The sequence below is a fragment of the Panicum virgatum genome, chromosome 5N (genome assembly GCF_016808335.1).
Source record: "Panicum virgatum strain AP13 chromosome 5N, P.virgatum_v5, whole genome shotgun sequence".
In the NCBI taxonomy this organism is placed as follows: domain Eukaryota; kingdom Viridiplantae; phylum Streptophyta; class Magnoliopsida; order Poales; family Poaceae; genus Panicum; species Panicum virgatum.
In genome coordinates this window covers 52,022,370-52,044,938 of record NC_053149.1, presented here as the reverse complement: position 1 = coordinate 52,044,938, position 22,569 = coordinate 52,022,370, and the positions used below count along the sequence as shown (strand labels likewise).

General features: G+C 46.4%; 1 protein-coding gene across 1 annotated transcript; it reads left to right on the top strand.

Moving 5' to 3' along the window:
• Positions 1–934: 934 nt before the first annotated feature.
• Positions 935–6,037, top strand: LOC120675359. The gene is made up of 11 exons (XM_039956563.1): positions 935–1,076; positions 2,216–2,408; positions 2,498–2,583; positions 3,045–3,129; positions 3,820–3,898; positions 4,022–4,149; positions 4,255–4,341; positions 4,440–4,552; positions 4,892–5,022; positions 5,230–5,355; positions 5,629–6,037. Exons 1-10 carry the CDS (start codon positions 994–996, stop codon positions 5,340–5,342), a joined length of 1,098 nt encoding a protein of 365 aa, XP_039812497.1. The 5' UTR covers positions 935–993; the 3' UTR covers positions 5,343–5,355; positions 5,629–6,037.
• The last annotated feature ends 16,532 nt before the right edge of the window (positions 6,038–22,569 follow it).

Sequence of the window (22,569 nt, the reverse complement as noted above, 5' to 3'; positions counted from 1 at the left end):
AGATCTTTGGGATAGAAAGTAAGGTTTTAAATCTTCGGCTATAGAGATCGATATAACTCACTATAGTTGGGGCATAGTATAATTATTAGTGTTTGTGTACAAATCGTTTTTGCAAAATCATCATTGTTTGCATAAAACATTTTTGTAAGGTGTTTATGTATAAAATTATCCACAAATCGATGGATCTTCTCGATTGGATGATCTCTCATATGTATAATACACATTTCAGTTTTGTTCCGAAACAAAGATATCTACGGAGGCTGGTTCGTTCGTCCTATTATGATATTTGGTCCTGGATTCTCTTTTGGATAGGCCCTGAAAGGAGAAGAGAAGCTGAAATGCCAATTGATCTCTGTCTATTCTCTAATTCACTCGATCCGATAGTACACGTTTTTGGAATATGTCCTTGTTGTATGTCTCAGAATAAGTATCATTCTTCTACCCTTTCCGAGTAGTAGATGACTATTCACAGCTACTACCTTAACACCAAAAAAGAGTTCGACCCAATGCTTTAATTTCGTTACTAGCTTTTTTAAGTCATGCCGCTAAATCCGATAGCGGGAGATTCGGAGATATGACGGTTTCACGAACGATGGCTGGTTGACGGCCTCGAGGGGTTTCTGCCGTCCCCACTGAGGATGCAACCGGATTTGTATTATTCCTTTCACATGTTAACCCAATGCTAGGATATCAATTCGTGATGGCGAGCCTATCAAAAAAAAATCGTGATGGCGAGGGAACAATTTTTTCCCCGAAAACTGAGGGAACAATTTTGAAACCGAGCAGCCCAACTCACCGTGTCCCAGCACCGCGGACCGCTATCCCATCTGGAAGACGGAATCTGTGTCCCATCACGTGCGAAGCAGCGAACGCGTGGTCTGTCACGTGCCGTCGCCGTGACCCCGAAGCGAACCTCACATCTCGAGTCCATCAACAGACCGACCTGTACCGGCGAGTCGGACCAAAGCACCAGCACCGGGCGACTCCGGCGAGATGATGTCGCCGAAGCCCTCCGCCTCCGCCGCGGCGGACGGCGGCGGGGGCGCCTCCAGCTCTCGCTCGGCCCCCACGGCGAGGTGAGGTTCCCTCCTCGTACCTACCCCCATTTCTCTAACCAGTCACCCCTGGCGCGGCACAGCGCGAGATCTCGTTGTTGGATCGCGTTATGCATCGTTTTTTTTCCGTTTACTTTTGAAGCTTAATTCGAGTGGTAACTCTCACGAAGTTAAGTTACTAAGCGGCTTTTAGTCCTGGTGTGAATTTGATTGGAGAGCGCAAAATCTGCGGTAGACTGGTGATGTATGTTAGTTCCAGTGTGCCATTTTTCATACTTTTGGCAGCTCAGTTCTGCATGAATCCTTCGGTATCTCCAGTTGTCCGGGATATGCTACTTTGCTCCATGATGAATAGGATCATCCGTTTTACTTTTAAGTACTAGTTTCGGCATGATTGCCCTGCTATTTGTAGTTGCAATGGTGCTTTAGCTAACTAATACGTGCTTCAATCTCATCCAGATGTAGACAAAATATTAATGTATCATTTATTGAGGAAAGTAAATTAGCTAGATTCATGAAAAAAGATATACTAGCAATGCTCCACACCTTTGTAAATTAATTGGTTATAGAAGGGCCCAGAATTTGCTGCATAGTTATCAGGATCTTGCTGAAGAGGAATTATTATCCTACTCTCTGTGAGAGCACAGATCACTGACACTAAGACTAACAATGAACATGCTGTGGGTTATAGTCTCAGCTAATAGTATAAATTTTATGTTAAGTTTGCAGCTCAATCTATTCTTGAATTTCTGGCAACTTGGTATATCATCTACTCTTAACTGTCTAACATATTAGCTGGTGATCAGTAATTGTTCTGAATTTCTGATTAAGTGATTATTGCTCTCAGTTCCAAGCATCTATTGGCTGAGGCTGTTCATGGTCTATACTGACAATCGACTACCTATATGTGCAGTAATTATGTTGTTAATCCATGTGAACATAGTTTTATCTTTTTTATGTGAGAGAAATGTAAGTGAGGTGAGCTAGAGAAAGATGTGATCTTGACTTGTATCTCTTTTCCTTCTCTGATGTATAAAAGTTTGATTGCCCTTACTATCATATTCACATAAAAAATATTTAAGTTTGCCTTTCCAAACATATGTGATACCAATCACTGGCTACTTTCTGTTGACGAAGCTGCCGTTATTTGCTTTTTGTAGGTCAACACTGTTGCAAGTGATTCATATCTTGGGAAACTTCATGAGAATTTGGTCTGTTTACTCGTTATATAGCTACTTATCCAACAGTGGGGATTCAATAGTTGGCTTTATCTTCAGCTGTCTTGTACCCACATCCGTCATATTCTTGGTCTTACAGAAGCCTTGGAAAGGCCGGCCTTTGCCCAACTCGCAGGTTCTGTGATTCCATCATGTTCTTGAGATTACATCACCTGCTATTAGATGGTCATTTCATTGTATTCATTCTCGTGTATATTATTTCAGGTTGTTCCTACAGTTGTCAATGGAGGAATCCTGGCATTATACTTTGTATTGTGGGGTAAAGGACTTCTTGCTTGTGGCCCACTAATGTAAGCATACTGTTCTTTGAGCACCATGAATTGTCACATAGTTGTGTGATCTGTGGTATGGTGCAAGTATGGCAGGGAATACTAGTTTAAACCTCCTGCCAAGCTAATATGCAATGTGTAAACCATGCTGCGAGCTAATGGTGTCAGGTCATCGCAAAATGACTTGCACTCAATGGACACCGCAGCATAATTTCTCTCTTGATCTAATGAATGATTGCCATTGTGACTGGAGGTGACGACATAAATTTGCATGACTGCATGTAGAGGGGGCCTTGCAGTTACTCTCCTAGGGGTGTGATTCTATTTCTGAACACTTCAATTGCAAAACAACATTCATATTATCATTACCAACAAATCACCTGCATATATTGTGCTGCTTTGAGCATCCTAATTGTGTTACTATGAAAGTGTTTGCTGGCACTTCTGTCTAAACTTCATTTTACTCTGTCTATTGAGTCTAGCGCTCTGCTGGCGGAGTATGCAGGTGCTGTTCTTGGAGTTCTCTCTGCTGCTTTATATGGAAGGAAAGTTAATATCTGGAAAAAGGCAAGTTGCTGATTTTAATCAGAATTTTTTGTGTTTGATATTTCAATTCATGTAATATATTGCTCTATAATATTTTTGGGTTACAAGCATAAGGAATTAGTGCTCATATCTGGCATTGAAACCTTAAGCATTGTGTAATCACTGTTTTTCACTTTTTCGTAGCCCATTTGATATTGATCTGTGCTTTTTCAGTAAATATGTATAAGTGAGATAGTATCATTTATGTGCACATGCACTGGTAAATGTAGTGGGCCAATAGCTGTACAATAAATGTGGATATGGGCACAAGAAATACCATCTCTGTTGTAACCAGTTCATCTTATTTGGTTGGACGTTATGTGCTTCTCATGATCTCATCCTCAAATGTATAACATAATTTAGAATTGTTTTTTATCTGATGGGCATTAAGAACAAATAAATGTGCACACATCGCAATGAGCATAGACATGATCATTGATCTGGGGAATCGACATGATTTTGAGCAAGGTCACCAGTCTAAAATCTCATTAACTAAACTACCATAGCTGGACAAATTAATAAAGAATCTTGTGTTTGATTCTGCTGCATGTTTACTCATCAATGTGTTCTGCATTCGGTGGACTTTCTTGGAACAAAATTTAGTACTTTTAACTAGAAGCTGCGGAATTTCCTAGGAGGTGATACTGACATCTGTTTCCCCTGGATTTGTAGATTGGAGGCCTTGCTGCTATGTTGGTAGCATATTGTCTCTTATCAAAGGGATGGTCTACAAGAACACATTCGCCACTATGTATCCTACAACATACATGTTTCTGAAATGATATACTGTACAAGTGGGAATTTCTGTCAGTTTAAGTATGTCTAGCTTTAATGGACTAATGAATGTGTTTTGGGAGACCTTGACTTCATACAGATAGCTTTGGAAGTGAACCACTGGAGAGGGCAACACAAACTATTGGGATGAAAGAAATGGTGGTGCCAATTACTGCTGGGATTTTATCTGCTTTAAGGAGAGTATTAGCTCGGCGTGTTTCTCTCAAGGTAATCTCAGCTTCTCTGCCATATAGAGAAACCCCTTCAAAGTAATCAATGCATCATAGTTTTCTTTATGGAATTGATAATCACCATCATTCTATTCTTCTACAGAATCAACTTAAAATGCGACTTCATGCTATAACTATAGCTTCTGCAACTTGTTTTCTTTTTCCATTTGCGATGTGGGATACAATCCTTGTGAGTACATACCATCTATGCTCTAATTATTTCTGTGGTTGGGAAGATTTGCAGATGATTCCTTCGATTCGTAGTGATTGTTATTTCCTTGATTGCAGGGCTCAGCATCTGACAGCATAGTTAAACTACAACTACCAAGTTGGGCATACTTGAGTACTGTTCTATTCGGGATGGTGCTCATATTCTATGTTGACAATGTTGCCGAGGAAAAGTAAGATATTTTCTCAGAAGGAAGGCACATTTTGAGTTAACTTTAAAATTTGCTTTGTCAGTTTGTAAAGAAAACCATGATTGTTTTGCTATCATCAGTATGAACCAGATCTCCAGTAGATTATAGATTTGAAGTTATTATTCAATATGCTCAGGTGCAACAATAGGAAGCAATTACTTTTCTTTTTCATGGATGCTTCTTGAAGCATTTTTATTAACTTTTCAATGAATCATAAGACATGAATTTCCTTCCTTTAGTTAACTGCCCTTTTTGCTTCATGATTAGACCATTGCTTCATGTTTGTAACATGTTAACGTGGTTGTTATTCCTACCTGGCAGGTTGCATCTGGTCTTCTCATCTCCAAGGCACTTAATGGTCTCAACAGGTTGCATCATTGTTTTGGAGATATTGTACAAAATGGATTTCTCCCTTTTGGGGTTTCTGGTCTGTTCCGTCATTTTGGGATTTGGTGAGTTTTGACTTTTGAGATCTCATTTGTTGTATCCATGACTGAATTCTAAAATTACTCCCTCAGCTATACTGCTAGGCTAGTTGTCAAACCTTTTCTCCTCCATGTCCTAAAATTTCTCATATCTGCAAGTAGTAATCCCACCAAAACAAAAGGGTAACTTCATTTTGGTTCTTTCTGTTCAATGACCAATGGTATCCCTTTTAGGTATTTTTGAAGCAACTTCTCTGGAGCGCTCAAAGAAGAGCCCTTTAGAGGCACATGAACTGTCGAATGGGGTGTTCCACAATCAGTTGCCAGTTTCAGCACTTCCAAGCTAAAGGATATACCTGGGTGAGATTCATTTAAAACATAATTTTTTTGTGAAACTACTTATCTATTAAGGTTGAGGTTGCTGTGCCCATTAATATTTAGTCACGTGTTTCAAGAGTGGATTCCTGTTCAGTTTCAACTGTGAAGTAGTATCCACTCTGGAAGAGTCTCCAGAAAAGGTCTTTGAATATTGTAAATAGGTCAACAAAAAGTCTTTGAACGCGGTTATATTCTGCCGTAAATAGTCTCTCGACCAACAGGACTAACCATCCTTTTTGTATTCTTGTACCGCAGTCACAACATGGTCAGAGTCCGTGGTTGCACACCTGACACCTCAGATTCGTGGTTTCAATCCTGCCTGAAGTTTGGACGAGACACCCCTCAAAAAAAAAAAGATTGGACGAGACAGAAAGCATGGATTTTTTTTTGACCTGCCAATGTGCATGTCCCTGTGATGACCTGTCCTGCAGCCCACTTGCATCCTGTAATCCCCTGTAGATGTGTATCAATATTCCTCTTGCAGGTATTGCAATTGTCACAGTACCCTGTGTCCCTACGCCCAGTGCTTGTATTGGTGAAGTTTTGCTGTTCTCACTTAGAACGCAGATGATTTTGGTCGGGACAGAAGTGTTTTTTTTTTGTGACAATGAAACGTGTAATCCGTCCATGAAATTATTAACATGCTGACTCTTTTTACCTGTAACTAGTCTGCTGCAGACTGCAGTGTCTCTCACGACGCGCATGTCAATGGTTGAGACACACTTGAGCTGGTCAATTTTCAGGCCTAGTAGCTAGTCATGTGGATGGGCCAAGTCTCAGCCCATGCAAGATCTAGGGGTCTAGGGCCTCCTTCACAGCCCAAATAAGTATAGACTAGACAGGTTGGCGCGCGATGCGCGCCTGTACAAAAAAAAATTATTTAAAATAATTAAAAGAAGAAACATTATATAGTGAAAAAAGTTGTATGAAAATTAAAATTCAATTATTTGGATGTGAATATTTGTTGGGATTTGTACGTTACATTAGAATGGTTCAAGGCTTTTGGTAATTTTTTAAATATGTATTAAAATTTATGATTAATAGTATTTGTGTGAGTGTAGTTGTGAACAGTATGTGGGTCATTGTAAATAGTACCGTGCGATCCGTGTTATGAATTATGAAAACTAATTATTAGAAGGAAATAGGTTTATTTATGTTAGATTAAACTGGTTCATAATTTTAATAACTCTTATAAATATATTTTTAGTTTACGGTTGTGAGGTGTGGGAAAAAATTAAAATGGTGTTGCATATGACTTTTTTATATCAATTATTAGTATAAGAAAAGAGAAAAATAAAAAAAATGAAGAAGGGTAATGTAGAAAGAGAAGCATTGAATTAAATTTAAAAATTACGTGGGTCCCACGTGGGTCCCACCTGAATAGTACGTGGGTCCCATGTGGGTCCCACCTAAATAGTACATGGGACCCGCATGGACAGTATGCGGGTCCCACGTGGGACCCGCGTGAACAGTGCACAGGGCCCACGTGGGGCCGGAACTCACGGGAGGCCAGCAATTCTTGGCCCGATAGGTTTACAGTTGTGAGGTGTGGGAAAAAATTAAAATGGTGTTGCATATGACTTTTTGTATATCAATTATTAGTATAAGAAAAGAGAAAAATAAAAAAAAAATGAAGAAGGGTAATGTAGAAAGAGAAGGAAGCATTGAATTAAATTTAAAAATTACGTGGGTCCCACCTGAATAGTACGTGGGTCCCATGTGGGTCCCACCTAAATAGTACATGGGACCCGCATGGACAGTATGCGGGTCCCACGTGGGACCCGCGTGAACAGTGCACGGGCCCACGTGGGACCCGCGTGAACAGTGCACAGGGCCCACATGGGGCCGGAACTCACGGGAGGCCAGCAATTCTTGGCCCGATAGGTTTACGGTTGTGAGGTGTGGGAAAAAATTAAAATGGTGTTGCATATGACTTTTTGTATATCAATTATTAGTATAAGAAAAGAGAAAAATAAAAAAAAATGAAGAAGGGTAATGTAGAAAGAGAAGGAAGCATTGAATTAAATTTAAAAATTATGTGGGTCCCACCTGAATAGTACGTGGGTCCCATGTGGATCCCACCTAAATAGTACATGGGACCCGCATGGACAGTATGCGGGTCCCACGTGGGACCCGCGTGAACAGTGCACGGGCCCACGTGGGACCCGCGTGAACAGTGCACAGGGCCCACGTGGGGCCAGAACTCATGGGAGGCCAGCAATTCTTGGCCCGATAGTATAGTACTCAATTTCCTGCAGGCCAACATAGCCCGTAGTAGTGTTTACTCCCCCGCACGCTTAAACAGATTGTTCAAATAAATAAGACTACCTCTGTTCCAAACAGTAGATATTTTTAGCAAATCTAGATATATAATTTTTTTATGTATCTAGATATAATATTTATGTAGATACATAGTAATAATTAAATATTTAAATTTGCTAAAACGATCTACAATTTGAAATAGAAGGATACAGTTCACTGTCGCCGATCGCAAATTTGTTCATGGCGTAAAGTTGCAGTTCCACTTGAGTTTCGGACCTTCTTAATCGACATCCGATCGTCTACGTGGCACGATCACTATCTCATGATCCACACGCATCGTGTCCGGAGCGCTCGCGGCTTGCCGCTCCTCCTATGACCGCTGTTTGCGGCGGCCCAGATGCAGACGGGAGCACGAGGCCCAAAAGGGTCAGGTGTAACGGGCGTTTTTTTTTTATTTTTTATAAAAATATATTTTCGATTCGGAAAATTACAGAAATATACCCCGGCCGTCCCGCTGCCGGGCGGCCGAGACCTGGCCGCCCGGCAGCCGGGCGGCAGGGGCTTTTCCGCAAAAAAAGAAGAAAAAAAAATTGCAGACAGGTCTCTGGGGCCGGTCGCCCGGCAACGGGGCGGCCGCCCCCTTGGCCGCCCGGCAGCTGGGCGGCCGGCCCCCCTCCCCTATATAAGGTGTTGGCTGCCCCCTCAACCCCATTTGGCTTACTAAAAATCCAGAAAAAATGAAAAGAGAGGGAGGGAGGGAGGGAGAGGAGGGGTGAGGGAGAGGCAAAGCGGCGAAGTCCTGTCGGATTTTGAAGCCGGCGATTTTAGGTAACTAAAATTTTCTACATTTTATAAATAGATTATGTTGTAATTATTTTTTTGAAACAGTAGATTAGCAATCAGTTCAATTATTGTTAGGAGTGATTAGTGGTACATTTATATTTAGTTACTGATAATGATTAGTGTTGATATAGTATATTAGCAATCTGATTGCTCACTTGTAATTGCCAGGGCTCAACACCATGGCATCCTCAGGATCCACCTACATTCCATGGAATAAGGTGACGGAAACAGTCCCCGAAGGAGTCCAGGTGACTATGTGTTTTTGCGGATCCTTGTGCAAACTAATGAAATCAAGGGTTTTGGGGGACGACTTTGGCAAGAGATTCTTCATGTGCGAGAATTACGAGTACGACCCGCTGAAAGCATCTAGGCCCCTAATTCGAGTTTTGGTAATTAATGACAACGGTCTGTGGATTAACGATTTCATTTGAGATAATGAGTATAGGTTAATCCACGGATGAAAGAGATTTGGTTGTGAACATATGGAGTTTTGAAGATGATGAGCAAAGCTCGGGCTCAAGGCAAAGGTATAAAATAAGGCTTTTGTGTTTTACCGGTCACAAGGCGTTAAGTGGATGAAAAGTGACCGGATTTATTGGATAGATAGCCGTACTATCAAAAGGGGTTGTATACTCATGCTTGACGGGTCTCTAGTGCCATTTTGCTCAAAATGTCTAGTTGCATGCATGAGGGCTAACAACGTTTTGAAAAGATTTGAAAAAGACTAAGTTTGAGAGCTGACTGAGTAACGGCGGACAGTCCGCACCCGAGGGGCGGACAGTCCGATCCCGTTCAAGAGAGCTTGCAGAGGCTCTGGTGGGCTGGCGGACAGTCCGGCCCAGGTGGGCGGACGGTCCGCCACTTTTACTCAGAATTTGTACCAGAGAGGGTGTCTCTCTGGTGGGCTTCAAAGTTGAACGGCGGACAGTCCGCCCATGGGGCGCGGACGGTCCGCTGACTAATCTCAGATTTGTACCAGAGAGGTTGTTTCTCTGGTTTGGGCTGAAAAGTGAACTGCGGGCGGTCCGCTCCTGAGGCGCGGACAGTCCGCATGCTAACTTCAAAGTTGTTCCAGAGACGTTGTTGGTCTCTGGTGGTGTGGAACACATAACTGCGGACGGTCCGCCCCTGGGGCGCGGACGGTCCGCCAGGGCTTAACGGCTAGTTCTGACACGCATTAAATGCACTCTGACTCACTGGTTTATAACGGCGGACAGTCCGGTTTTTGAAATGCGGACGGTCCGTGATTTCGCAGAAAAGAGTGTAACGGCTAGTTTTTGGAGGAATGTCTATATATACCCATTGCCCGGCCTTTGGGAGGTCCTCTTGGCCATTTGGACTGCATTCTTGACATCTTAGAGCTAAGGCATCCCTCTCTCACACACACTTGTTTAGAGATTGCATTCTTGAGAGTGTGAGAGCTTCCTAGTGCATTGCATCAAGAATTTGAGCTTTGTGGCATTAGGGAAACTTCAAGCAAGCGTCATCAACTTGTTACTCTTGGGAGTTGCCGCTCCCTAGACGGCTTGGAGAAGAGGATTTCGTGGAGCTCCTCCAAGGATATTGTTGAGGAGCCCCGATTTCGGTTGTGAGAGGTCTTGTGCTCACCTCACCGGAGTGGTGAAGAGCAACTCTAGTGGAATCGAGGTGTGGAGCGGTTCCTTGATTCAAGCCGGCTCAAGATCAAGATGTTCTTGATAGAGGAGTAGTTGATTCTTGGAATCCACCTCAACGTGGATTAGGGGTGACCGGCAAGTCATCGACACCACGGGATAAACTCTTGTGTCAAGCTTGGTTACTTCTCTTGCTCACTTTAATTCTTGTTTTACTTTGAGCAATTTACTTTACTAGAGCTTGTTTTGCATCTTGTCACACTAGGTTGCAAACCCATCTAGAGATAGTAATAGCTTGACATAGGGCTTTCCTTTATTACTAATTAAATTTCTCTAGTGTTGTTAGCTTTAGATTTTAAACCGCCTATTCACCCCCACTCTAGTCGGTGTTCTTGATCCTACACCCGCCCAAGCATTACGGCAAGGACCGAGCAAAGGTACTACAAAACACTATCAGAGTTTGTCACTTTGAGATCCAGTAATGACTTCTAACATGATTTGGGGAAAGACTCCACCGCCTCTATGTGATTTCGTGCAGTGGTTAAACACCGAGCAATCTCAGCAGGATAAGGACCACGTGGAGCGTCAAGCAAGGTGGGCTGCACAAAGGTGGCAACGAATGCTGCATGAAGAACAGGTGGAGGAGAAGCGCAAGAAAAACTAGGAAGAGATTCAGAAGAGGATTGCAGAAGTGGAACGTCAGAAGGCAGAGGAACGTGAAGCTGATAGGGAGAGGAAGCGAGAGAGGGCCCGCCGTGCTAAGGAAGCAGGGTCTGAAGCTATTAGGAAGGGAAAATATCCCCGGTGCACTCAGTAAAGCACCACCATGTAATCCCGGCATTTTACATTTCCTAAGGCATGTTAGGTTTACTCACAACACGAGGTTATCGTGTTGCACATGCCATGGTTTTCATTGTTCAAGTAACTACCCTTCTATTTTCAGTACACTTTCCAGTTTTTCCAGTGAGATATGAATTTTGAGTTACCACTCTCTTCTGTGTTCTTGGATTGTTCTTCCAGCCATCATATATATAATCAGTGAGCGTACAGTGGAAACTCTATTAAATGCATGCACACTTATCATCTTGTACAAGCGGAGTCTTTGATTTTTCTTTTCATAATTCTTCAAGGAGGGTTGAAAAGTACAGAACAACTCTAAGGAATATTAATTACATAAACTTTTCCTTTTGCTACCGAAGGAACTTTCCTTCAGATGATGATGCCTTTCTCCTTTACGGATGCTCTTATCTTGATTTTCTTTTCTGCAATTCTATCTGGTCAACCAGTAATAGACCATCAAGCAAAACACAGAACAATTCAAATAAAACTTTGAAAATATTGATAGAAACATCAGAAAGTATCACATACAGGCCGGAATACATATTACATGCTACACATTTAGAACTACAACCAAGAAATGTTACTACACAAATACCTTCGTAATATTACATGCTACAATCTGATGCAAATACATATCCATACATAACGAAATGTAATTATCACATACAGGTCGGAATACATATCCATACATCTGGTTCAAATACATATGCACACATAACGAAATCTAGACGCGACGGGCTCCAAAATCCGGAGGCAATCCATCGGTGGGATTTCCAGAAGGTCCAACCTCAGCACCAGCATTATCTTCTTGCATTTTAGGGCACTTCTTGTAAGTGTGACCATCTGCTCCACACAAGTTGCATCTTTTTTTCTTCTTTCCTGCCTCAGACTCATCCATTCAGTTACGGATACGAAGTGTCTGCCGTCGACCTACCCCTCTCCTAGCATCTGGATTGGGAATGTACATTGGAGAGATATTTGGTGTAGTGAATGATCCCAGACTGCCTATGCCATATATCTCATGGCCCCAAGTGTGCACAGCGGTTTCTTTTCTGTAATATTGTGAAACAAAAACCCCAGGATCCTACCCAGATTCTGAACATGCCGCAATGACATGGGAGCATGGTAAGTGAAGAAGTTGTGGCTTCTTGCATCTGCAAAAAAACCTTGCCTTCCGGTGTTATCAAGCAATCCTGAACGACTCTTTGTCTGCGGACACCCTGCCCTGTCCTGTCCTTGCATGAAACCTCAAACCTTTGATCATTTGTGCCCATGGAGACCACTCTGTGATATTGAGCCTTTTCAATCTTTTCTTTCATGTAGCTAGTGACACTATTACAAAAAATCACACCTGGATCATTAAGTAAGATAGCAGCTGCCTGGTACCGCTCTCTGAAGTACCTTGTGCATCCGTATATGATGAATTCAACTATGCCAACAAGAGGAAATCCACGAACATGACGCATTACCATATTGTAACACTCTGCGTGGTTGGTTGTCTCGATCCCATATCGACGACCACCAGTGTCGTATAGAATTGACCACTTCTCCTTAGGTGCATCCTTAATCCACTGTGTGAAAGGTCCGCCGCCGGAACGTCTCCGGCTGGAGGTTGGGGCCTGTTCCTTTAGCAGCTCGGCGCACATGTTATCTAGCACCTGCCACAATGCATCAAACTTCCGCTGCTGATTCTGAGTGCATAATCTCTTGAACAAATTCATAAGTTTCTTATTCTTGAAGCGCTCATAAAAGTTTGCACCCATATGCCTTATGCACCACATACTCACAACATCTGGCCATAGTTACCTTATTGCTGCTAGAAGACCAGCATATCTATCACTGATGAGGCAAACATCAGGCCTTCCTGCAACAACGTGAATCTTCACACGTTCAAGGAACCAGTACCAGCTCTCTGTGTTCTCATTCTCAACAAAAGCAAAGGCGATGGGAACCACCTGCTTGTTGCAATCAACTCCAATCGCTGTCAGTATTGTCCCCTCATATCTTGCTGTCAAGAATGTGTCGTCAATATATAGAACAGGAAGACAATACATAAATGCCCTCACACATGCACCATGGCAGAAGAAAGCACGAAGCAGAAACTCAGGTCCCCCATCTAAACTCGGTACAATGTAGGTATCAGCCGCGCTTCCAGGATTTCTCTGCACAAATGCTGACAGCATGTGAGGCAAGTTATCATATGATGCCTCATATGTGCCAAATCTCATCTCAAACACCTTTTGTTTTGCCCGCCAAGCCTTTGCATAGCTGATTTTGTATTGAAAAACGGCCGTCGACGTCCCTAATTATCAATTTTGGCTCATAATCAATTTTGTCCAGAATCACCCCATACATCTTCTTGGCAACGAAAGTGGATGTGATGTTACGGTGAGTTTGAGCAACAACAGTTAATCTACATGTATATGGTGTAACAATTGAACACTCCCAGTGTGTCTTGTACTTGCCCTTGTAGGCATGTACTCGCCATGTACAATCTCCATTGACACACTTCACCTCATATTCTTTGCTGCTAAACTTCACAACTCTGAATTCCTTCCTCAACGATATAGCCCAAAGCTTCACAGCATCTTTCACAGCTTCAATGCTAGGATACTTTGCCCCCTGCACAACCTCATTCTCTCTGTATTCGTACTCATTACTCCTAATATCCTGTATCACTGGATTTCCAAAACCCTTGCCTCTCCATTCACCTAGCAACGGGTAGTCCTCATCGTCTGATGAGTCCCCACATTCTTCCATCATTCGAGCCTCTTGGTCTTCATTATGTACAGCTTCCACAATTTCAGGTATCCCCTCACCCTCATCAGCTAAACCTTGCGGCTCAGGTTGAATGACATGCACGTTTTGATCTTCTTTTTCTCCTACCTGATCAGCTATACCTTGCGGCTCAGGTTCTGTGACATGCTTGTTCTGATCTTCATTTTCTTGTTCCACTGCTTGGTTCATATGAGATGATGTACTTGTTGATCCTTCACCGAAATGGGCTGTCTTCTGGTGAATCTGAATTAGCATTGCAAGAGACCACCCGCGGTCAAGAGCTGCTTGCATGTAAGTCCGCCATTCTTCGGTGTTTGCTATAAGCATCAACTCCCAGAAATCCCCTTCAGTTCCCCAATTTGTCACAGTCCGAACGGTTAGGAAATGAGTCTTTGGATTCACATTGAATATCTCGTGAAGTCATTTGCATATGGAACCAAAACTCCTCTCTAAGGTTTTATCTATTCCGCACTCTCTTCGTTCAACTCTATCTACTCCATACGCATCATGAGAAATGTATCTGTCACCATAATGAACTTGAAAACGAAGTTTGCTCGACATATTTGGACACATAATCATGATATTAAATTGATTGCTAATCTACTGTTTCAACAAAAATAATTACAACAAAAATAATTGCTCGACATATCTGGACACACAATCATGCTATTTGTAAAGCGTAGAAGAATTTTGGTTACCTGCAGTCGCCGGCTCGAAAATCCGGCAGGGCTTCGCCTCTCTCCCTCCCTCTCTTTTTTTTTTGGTTTCTGGAATTTAAGTGATGCAAATGAGGGGTGGGGGGACCAGCCAACCCTTATATAAGGGTGGGAGAGCCGGCCGCCCAGCTGCCGGGCGGCCAGGGGGGCCGGCCGCCCCGCTGCCGGGCGCCCAGCCCCAGGGACCTGTCTGCAATTTTTTTCTTTTTTTTGCGGAAAAGCCCCTGCCGCCCGGCTGCCGGGCGGCCAGGTCCCGGCCGCCCGGCAGCGGGGCGGCTGGGGTATATTTCTGTAATTTTCCGAATCAAAAATATATTTTTGTAAAAAACAGAAATAAAAAATAAAAAAAACCGCGGGATAACGGTAGAGAAACGACGCAAGCGGTCAGGGCCTCAGGGGGTCCTGCCGCGAGCCCGCACTGCCTGCCCCCATTTCGTTCTTGAACATTTACTGCTGATCGAGTGATCAGCCAGCCCGCGTCACGGGCGGGAGCAACTTTGTCGCCGATATCTTGCTTGCTTGCTGCTTGCAAGCATACAACCCCCATGTCTGAATGTTTCAGCGTCTTTCACCGTCAGCAGGTCAGGGTTTCTCGACGCGCTGTTCTGTTTATCTTTGCATTCTTCGTGTCGGGATATTTGCTCATACAACAGGCCCACCGATGGAGCTAGGGTGTGCTCGGTACAGTAACAACTCATGATCTTTGTTAGCACATACTTAAGGCCACGCTACGGAAAGAAAATGTAGTGCAGAGTTGCTTGCTCTTTCAAATTGCACTTTCATTTTCCTTCAGAAGAAAATGACACTTTCGGTCCTCACATTCAACACCAGCCATGATCTTTGTCCCTCCGCAGTTCGGTGAGCATCACGAGCCAGAAAACCGAGGTCGGCTGAGAGAGGAGTCTTCGCCACTGACGGCGACGGCGCGACGCGCCAGAAGCAAGAAGGCTACGACGACGATGCCCAAAAGGTTCCCCTACGCGCAACGAGTAGCTACTAGCTAGGTAACGACCGCAAAGGAACCGCCACGCTCTCTAGCTCGCGCCCATCTCAGGTCGCCGTCGCGCTCGCACAGGAGAGCCACCCGCGCGTGCCTCCCCCTCCCTCCTCTGGCTGGTCGCCTGGTCGGGGTCGTGGCTCCAAGTCCGCCGGCCACCACCACCGTACCATTCCCATGCTCCTCGATCCGGTCACATCGTTCTGAATCCAGGGAGGTGCTCGACGACGACGTCGCGGTTAACCGCACGATCGCGATCTAATTACTGGCCTTGCAAGGTAAGAATACGGCGATGGGTGGATGTGGACGTGATGGTCGGCAGCCGCGTAGGGATGGATTGCAGGTAACTGTCGGCGTGGCTAGCTAGCTCGCTCGCCGCATGCAGCAGCAATGTGTGACCGGAGAAATGTAGCAGCAACGCTCGTCGTCGTTGCCGCGGGTAACGACCTCTCGGCGGCATCACAATGGACGACGGATAGCGCAGCGTGTCGGCCGTGTGTCTGCGTGTCGAGCTCTCCGGCGACGATGGGCATTGTTGCTACTACTTGCTAGGTCATGCCGCCATGGCACGGGGTGATCGGTCATGGTCATACTAAGGTATCAGCGACTAGATCGGGCACCAACCGTGTGCTACCGTCATTTGGATCGATCGAAGATTCGCAAGAAGTAGGAGCCACTTCACTCCTGCTGCCTTTTCGGACTTGGAGAACGTTGAGTGTGTGGCACAGAGTTCACATGGATACAGCGTCAGCTTCTACTTCGAGTCCCTCCTCGATCGGGACAGGATCACAGGAGAGTGTGGGCTAAGGCTGACGGTCAACTGTGAACTGCTATTACTGCAAGAGAGAGAGAGAGAGAGAGAGAGAGAGAGAGAGAGAGAGAGAGAGAGAGAGAGAGAGAGAGAGAGAGAAGAACTCGATCTAAACTGTTTCAGTTGGAAAAGCATCATTATATTCTTCATGGAGAGAATAACTACTCCTCTTCTTCCTGATCTAACAAGGATCGCACATGGCAGTACGTACGTGAAGGCATTTGAGCACTATTTTGTTTGGGTCAGCATTGCAAATTGCGCACTGCAGAACCCAGGATAGAGTACACCACATTATTGCTGGTCAGTCTCTGTCGGGCAAGGAGTAAAATGCACCGGAGATCCATCAACTTGTAAAGAGGTGTCACTTAGGTCCACTAACTCTGAAAATATATTTTTTGGTACATAAACTTGTTAAGTCGTTCACCATAGGTCCATAACTCTCCACATAAGCATGTAACGCTGACTAGTCATTTCCTCTCTCAGTCCTCTCCTGCTTTCTCTATCTTCGTCTCAAGCATTTTATCGAGCATGTTTTGTGCAACCAGGTGAGCAGCTTCCTACGGTGGGCAAGGCAAGCCGTCATGCCACGCTCCAGCCGCATCCTCACCTCTTCCAGGTCGCGGATGGCGCGGCTCATGGCGTCGCCCGTTGTCTAGAGGCCAGCTTGCAGCGAGGCCATGGCGTGGATGTCCACGTCGGCGCCGGCGCAGAAGGAAGGCGGTCGCATTTGCGCCGAGCCTCACGGCGAGCTCGTTGGCCATGGCGTTGAAGCTCGTAGGAGCACAGGCATCTCCTGGTCTGCGAGCGTGGGCGGCCACGGGCAAGTTGCGGTGGCGGCGGCCTGCGGGCGCAGGCGGGTGTGCCACCACCGCGTGGGTTGCGACCGCTTCGGGCTGGCTCTCCCCTCCTCCCCGGTGCCATTCCCTTCCCTTTCCCCCTTTCTCTCTTCTCCGATCCCAGCTCAGTCCGAGCCGAGCTCCTCCTCCACCGGCAGTAATTCCCCGGCCACACCCCCTCCTTCTACAATTCGCTCTGTGAGAGGCTCCCCCACCTCCTCCTCCACCTTCCCCACCATTTTCCCTACCCGTTCCAGTCGTTTCCTGGGCGGAATCACCTCTGCCCCGACTGATCACTATTGAAGTTTGCCGGAGCTCCGAGCTATACGCCGACGAACTTCCTCCGGTCTTTCTCCACTCAAGCCGAGCCCACGGTGAGCACCACGCCGCCACCCTCATCCTCCCTAGCCCATTTCTTCATTGTCGTGGCCTACCCTCTGTCGCTCCGCTTGTTGCGGCCCGCCTACGCGTGGCCTGCGTCGCACCGCCGCACGCCATGGCTGCACCTTTGCGTGCTGGTGGTGTGCCGCCGCCATCCAGCCCGCCGCCGGTAGCCCATGGCCGCCCATGCCACTGCCGGCCCTAGCCTGGCCATTCAGCTAGCAAACGAGCTCGCCGTGAGGCTGGGCGCGAACGCGGCCGCCTTCCTTCCGCGCCAACGCTGACGAGGACATCCACGCCATGGCCTTGCAGTAAGCTGGCCTCTGGACAGCGGGCGACGCCATGGGCCGCACCATCCGACGTGTTCGACATCACCTTCTGCACGCTCCGCTTCTTCCCGCCTCCACCGCCGTCCGCCGACCTCCTTGCGGTCCTCCCGCGCGCGTTCGCCGCCGCGTTGGGCTTCTTCCCCGCGCTCACGGGCCGCGTCCGCGACATCCACGTCGTCGTCGGCGCCATTGTTCCCCTCGTCCTCGAGGCGTCCGAGCTATCCGTGGCTGACGTCGACACCGACGTTCCTGGCTCGGCCTTGCATGACGCCTCACGCCGGTGGACAGGGATGGCGACATCGCGGATGGCCTGGCGCTCACGCTCCAGGCCACGCGGTTCGCGTGCGGTGGCATCGCGCTGGGGATGCGCATGGCGCATGCGCTCAGCGACGGCGTGGGCGCTGCCCGAACTGGCCACCACCGTGCCTTGCCCATGGACGCTGCTGTGTAGGTCGCGTAAGCCGCTGGCAAGAAGGTGGTAATGCTGGTGTCGCTTGATGAAATGCCTCAACCAGGAGGTGCTTTGAGAAGCTAAGTCAGCATGCCATGTCAGTCAACGCTAGGAGCACGCGTGGACAGTTATGGACCTACAGTGAACAACTTAACAAGTTCATGGACCCAAAAATACATTTTCAGAGTTAGTGGACCTAAGTGACACATCGTTACAAGTTGATGGACCTCCAGTGCATTTTACTCGGCGAGAAGGGAGCGACGAGATGTCCTACTCTGTTCCATAACTCATGCCAAGTTCAGTTCCGAAACGTACAGCATCAGTGCTCTACCTTATGAACATACTCTAATACTCTTACAAAAGACCAGGAGGCTGGATCGGAGTTGTTTAGTCTGAATGCGCCATTGATAGATCTTGGGGGGAAGGAGAAGCATGAAGCATCCAGGCACCGCGCGTGCCCAGCTAGTGGAGCAGCTCGCCGCATCTCCTGTCCGAACGCGCACACGGCACACGGGGAGCAGAGCTGAATTCCTGTCCGGCCGGCGAGGCGGAGCAAGCGCGAGGAGCACGCCTGATCGATCAGGGCTTCAGGAGTCGAAGAAGAATCGGTCAGCTGCTCGCTCGTCTCGATCCGCGCTGCGTGCACGCACCCTGGCGCTGCAGAGAGCGCAAGTAGGGGGGTTGTTACATCTAGAAGAACGCAGCCGCAGCTCGCGGGCGAAGCGAATCGGAGATCATGCTAGCCGCGCCAATTGACAATTCAGGAGTGGACTTTCCGGGGGGGGGGGGGGGGGGGATCCAGATTGTTTTACTCGTCCAGGATGAACTCGTGGAGCGGCGACCAAGAGGCCGCAGCAGGAATGTGTTGTGTTGGCCCGAGCAAGAAGGAAGGATCCGAAGATCAGGAGCGCCGCCGCTAGCTACTCGTTCCCCGGCCGCGTTGACCCCGCGTAAACAAGGCGCAGGTGCAGGGAGGAGGCAGCAGGGGCAATCCAGGCTCTCGAATCTAGCCAGAGCGACGGGGCTCTAGCAGCGGGGGGACGACGACGAGCTGGGCTTCGGCAAGTGGTCCTAGTCGTTAGCGAGGAGGGACAAACAGACAGGGGGTGGGGGCCGTGGTTGAGCTGGGGGAGAGCAGCCGGACGACGGCGAGCAGTTGTATATTGCCGGGTGCCGGCGCCTGGCTCCGGCGGTCCGGCCTCGTACATGCACGGGGGCGGACACGCGCAGCTGGAGAGGCCTCCCCTCGAGCGCCAAAAACAAGCCCATCGCTCGAGTGATGATGCTGATGCCTGGAGACCCGGCAACCGCAACAACTACCAAGGCGAGGCCCGGGGGGTGCGTGCGGGTGCGGCTCCTCTGCCCTCTCCTCAGCATTAGCGCCCGCGGCGGCGCGAGAGGCCAGGCCATCATTGTTCATGTGGGCTGTGTTCAGATCTCTGGAAGAGTGGGAGAAAAAGTCGTATCGGACATTGTAGCATACTGTAGCATTTTTTATTTGTTTGTAGTAAATATTATCCTACCATGACCTAATTAGGCTCAAAAGATTCGTCTCGCAACGTACATCAAAACTATGCAATTAGTTTTTTTATTTATCTATATTTAGTACTCCATGTATGGATCATTTGCTATATTTAATGTTTCGATGTGATGGAGATGTGATGGAAAATTTGGATTTGGGGTTGGGCATCTAAACACACCCGTGGTTGCTTTCAGGGTCAGGTCAGGTCAGGGGCTCGCTGGCTGGACACGCCCAGCCCTGCATCCTTTTGCGTGCCTCCTGTGTTTAGATTCAAAATTTTTCTATCCAAACTTCACTATTCACTTATCACATCAATTTTTTATCTCATGTATAGAGCATTAAATATAAATAAATAAAAAAACTAATTGCATAGTTTTGATGTACACGACGAGACGAATCTTTTGAGCCAAGTTAGGTCACAATATGACAATAATTATCACAAACAAACAAAAAGTACTACAATGTGCTACAGTGTGCAATATAACTTTTTTACCACTATTTTAGTACGTGTACTTTTCACTTTTCAGAGGCTTCCGGTCAATCGTGCGTGCGCTAGCAGCGCAGGGTAGCTGCGTAGGAGACTTCTTGGGTCTTGCGTCCATACATTTTTTAAAATACAATCTTTACACATTTGAAATATTAAATATAGACTAATCACAAAATTAATTATAGAACTCGTCTGTAAACTACGAGATGAATATAATGAGTCTAATTAACCAATCATTAGAGCATGTGTACTGTAGCAATTACTATAGCAATTTAGTGTCTAATCATATCCTAATTAGGCTCATTAGATTTGTCTCGCAATTTATAAGCAAACTATGTAATTCATTTTTTATTTTGTCTAGATTTAATACTTTATGTATGTAAAATTATTTTTCGATGCGATAGATTTGAAAATTTGAATTTTGTATCTAAACAAGGGCTTGGTTGGCTTCTTTACATTGCATTCTCTCACGTGTCGTATTGGCTGTGTTTAGTTCCCATAGGAAAAGCACTGTAGCGCTGAAAAACACTATAGCATACTGTATCACTTTTCGTTTGTTTGTGGTAAATATTGTCCTAATATGACCTAACTAGACTCAAAAGATTCGTCTTGCAACATACATCAAAACTATGCAATTAGTTTTTTTATTTACCTACATTTAGTACTCCATACATGGGTCATTTGCTATATTTAATGTTTCGATGTGATGAAGATGTGATAGAAAGTTTGGAAAGTTGGGAGAAGTTTGGGATATCTAAACACACCCATTATAGCCAGGTAGGTTGTACAGCATAGGAAGTACCCTAGTGTAGCTGTTCGTACGTGCAGGCCATGCCGTCGTTTCGCCCCAAAAAAGAAGCTTCTTTTCACAAGCTTGTTTGGGACGGCTTTTTGTCAGTACAGTACTATATATATTTTCTATACATATCTAGTAGTAGTAGATGTAGAGCTCCATGCCTCCATGGCCCTGCTTCTAGGGGAGGTTGTGCCATTGCAATTTGCAAAGCCAGCATCATCAAGCAATGGTGTCCGGCCGGCGTGTCCGCACGCCGAGGACGGGGGCACGGTAGCCCAGCCGGCATCTGGAACGGCATCCTATCCGGGCCATATTTTATCTTTTGCACACACAGGTGTTAGTTGCTGCGTTGGTAAACATGAGAGCCACAGCTCGGCTGCTCCCGCCCCTGGGAATAATTCTAGCCCGGAATATGGTGGCACATCCAAATCAGAGGCGCACATGACGCCGGCCGGGGGCTCAGGCCGGAACAGCTCGCTCAGCGGTGGTGGTGGACTGGTGGTAGTTTTCACAGCTCACGATCGCTGCCCCCGGCCGCCTCCGACGACGGAGCTAGTAGAATTACGCACCCAGGTGAGCGAGGCCGCTGCAGGAGAATAATAATAACAATGCGGGATCGGACGCGGCCACGTCACCGCGCCGGCGTCAGCGGTCAGCCTGCCTGGGGTTTGGTCAGTGTTATTAGTGCAAATACTAATTACTAGTACAAAAATAAAAGGAGCTGGCCTGGGGGGGCATTTAGCGGTGGCGGCTGGGTTTGGAGGGCGCCCGGATTGGTGGTGGCAGCGATGCGTAGCGAAGCAGCGGGACAAGTGGGAGGCACAACACAGAGCGGCGCGGGAGCCCTCGTGTTTTGGTACGTGGCGGCGGCGCTAACAACCTTCTGGCCGGCCGGCAGCTTGCAAGATGCCGGCGACGCCGCACTGCGTCGGATTTTGTCCGCGATCTATCGACTCGACCGGGCAGTACTGTAGTAATTTGTACGGTAGTGGAGCCGCACGAATCGGCGAGGGACGAGAAGGGAAAAAAAAGCAAATAGTACTCCCTCCGATCCAAATTATAAGTTACTCCAAGAATTTTGGAGAGTCAAACCATTTCAAAGTTTGATCAAAATTATAAAAAGAAACACAAAGATTTATAACATCAAATAGGTATACTATAAAAATATAACTAATAAAGAATCTAATGATACTTAATTAATATCGTAAATGTTATTATCTTGTTGTATAAATTTGGTCAAACTTAGAAAATTTTGACTCTCCAAATTTTTTGAAATAACTTATAATTTGGAACGGAGGGAGTAGTAATGAAGTCATTTCGTTCTTTGTTTATCTAGTGAAGAGGAGGGAGGGGGGCGAGCGCACACGACACGTCTGGAGTCCAACTGACCGCCAAGCTGGCACAGCGCAACCACAACACCAGCTCACGCGTCCAGCACAATCCCCTCCTCCCTAATCACGCATTGAGCATGGGGTTTGCGTTGCGGCGGCCTAATCACATCAGCCCCGCACGCACAAGCTGTCTGTCTCTGGCA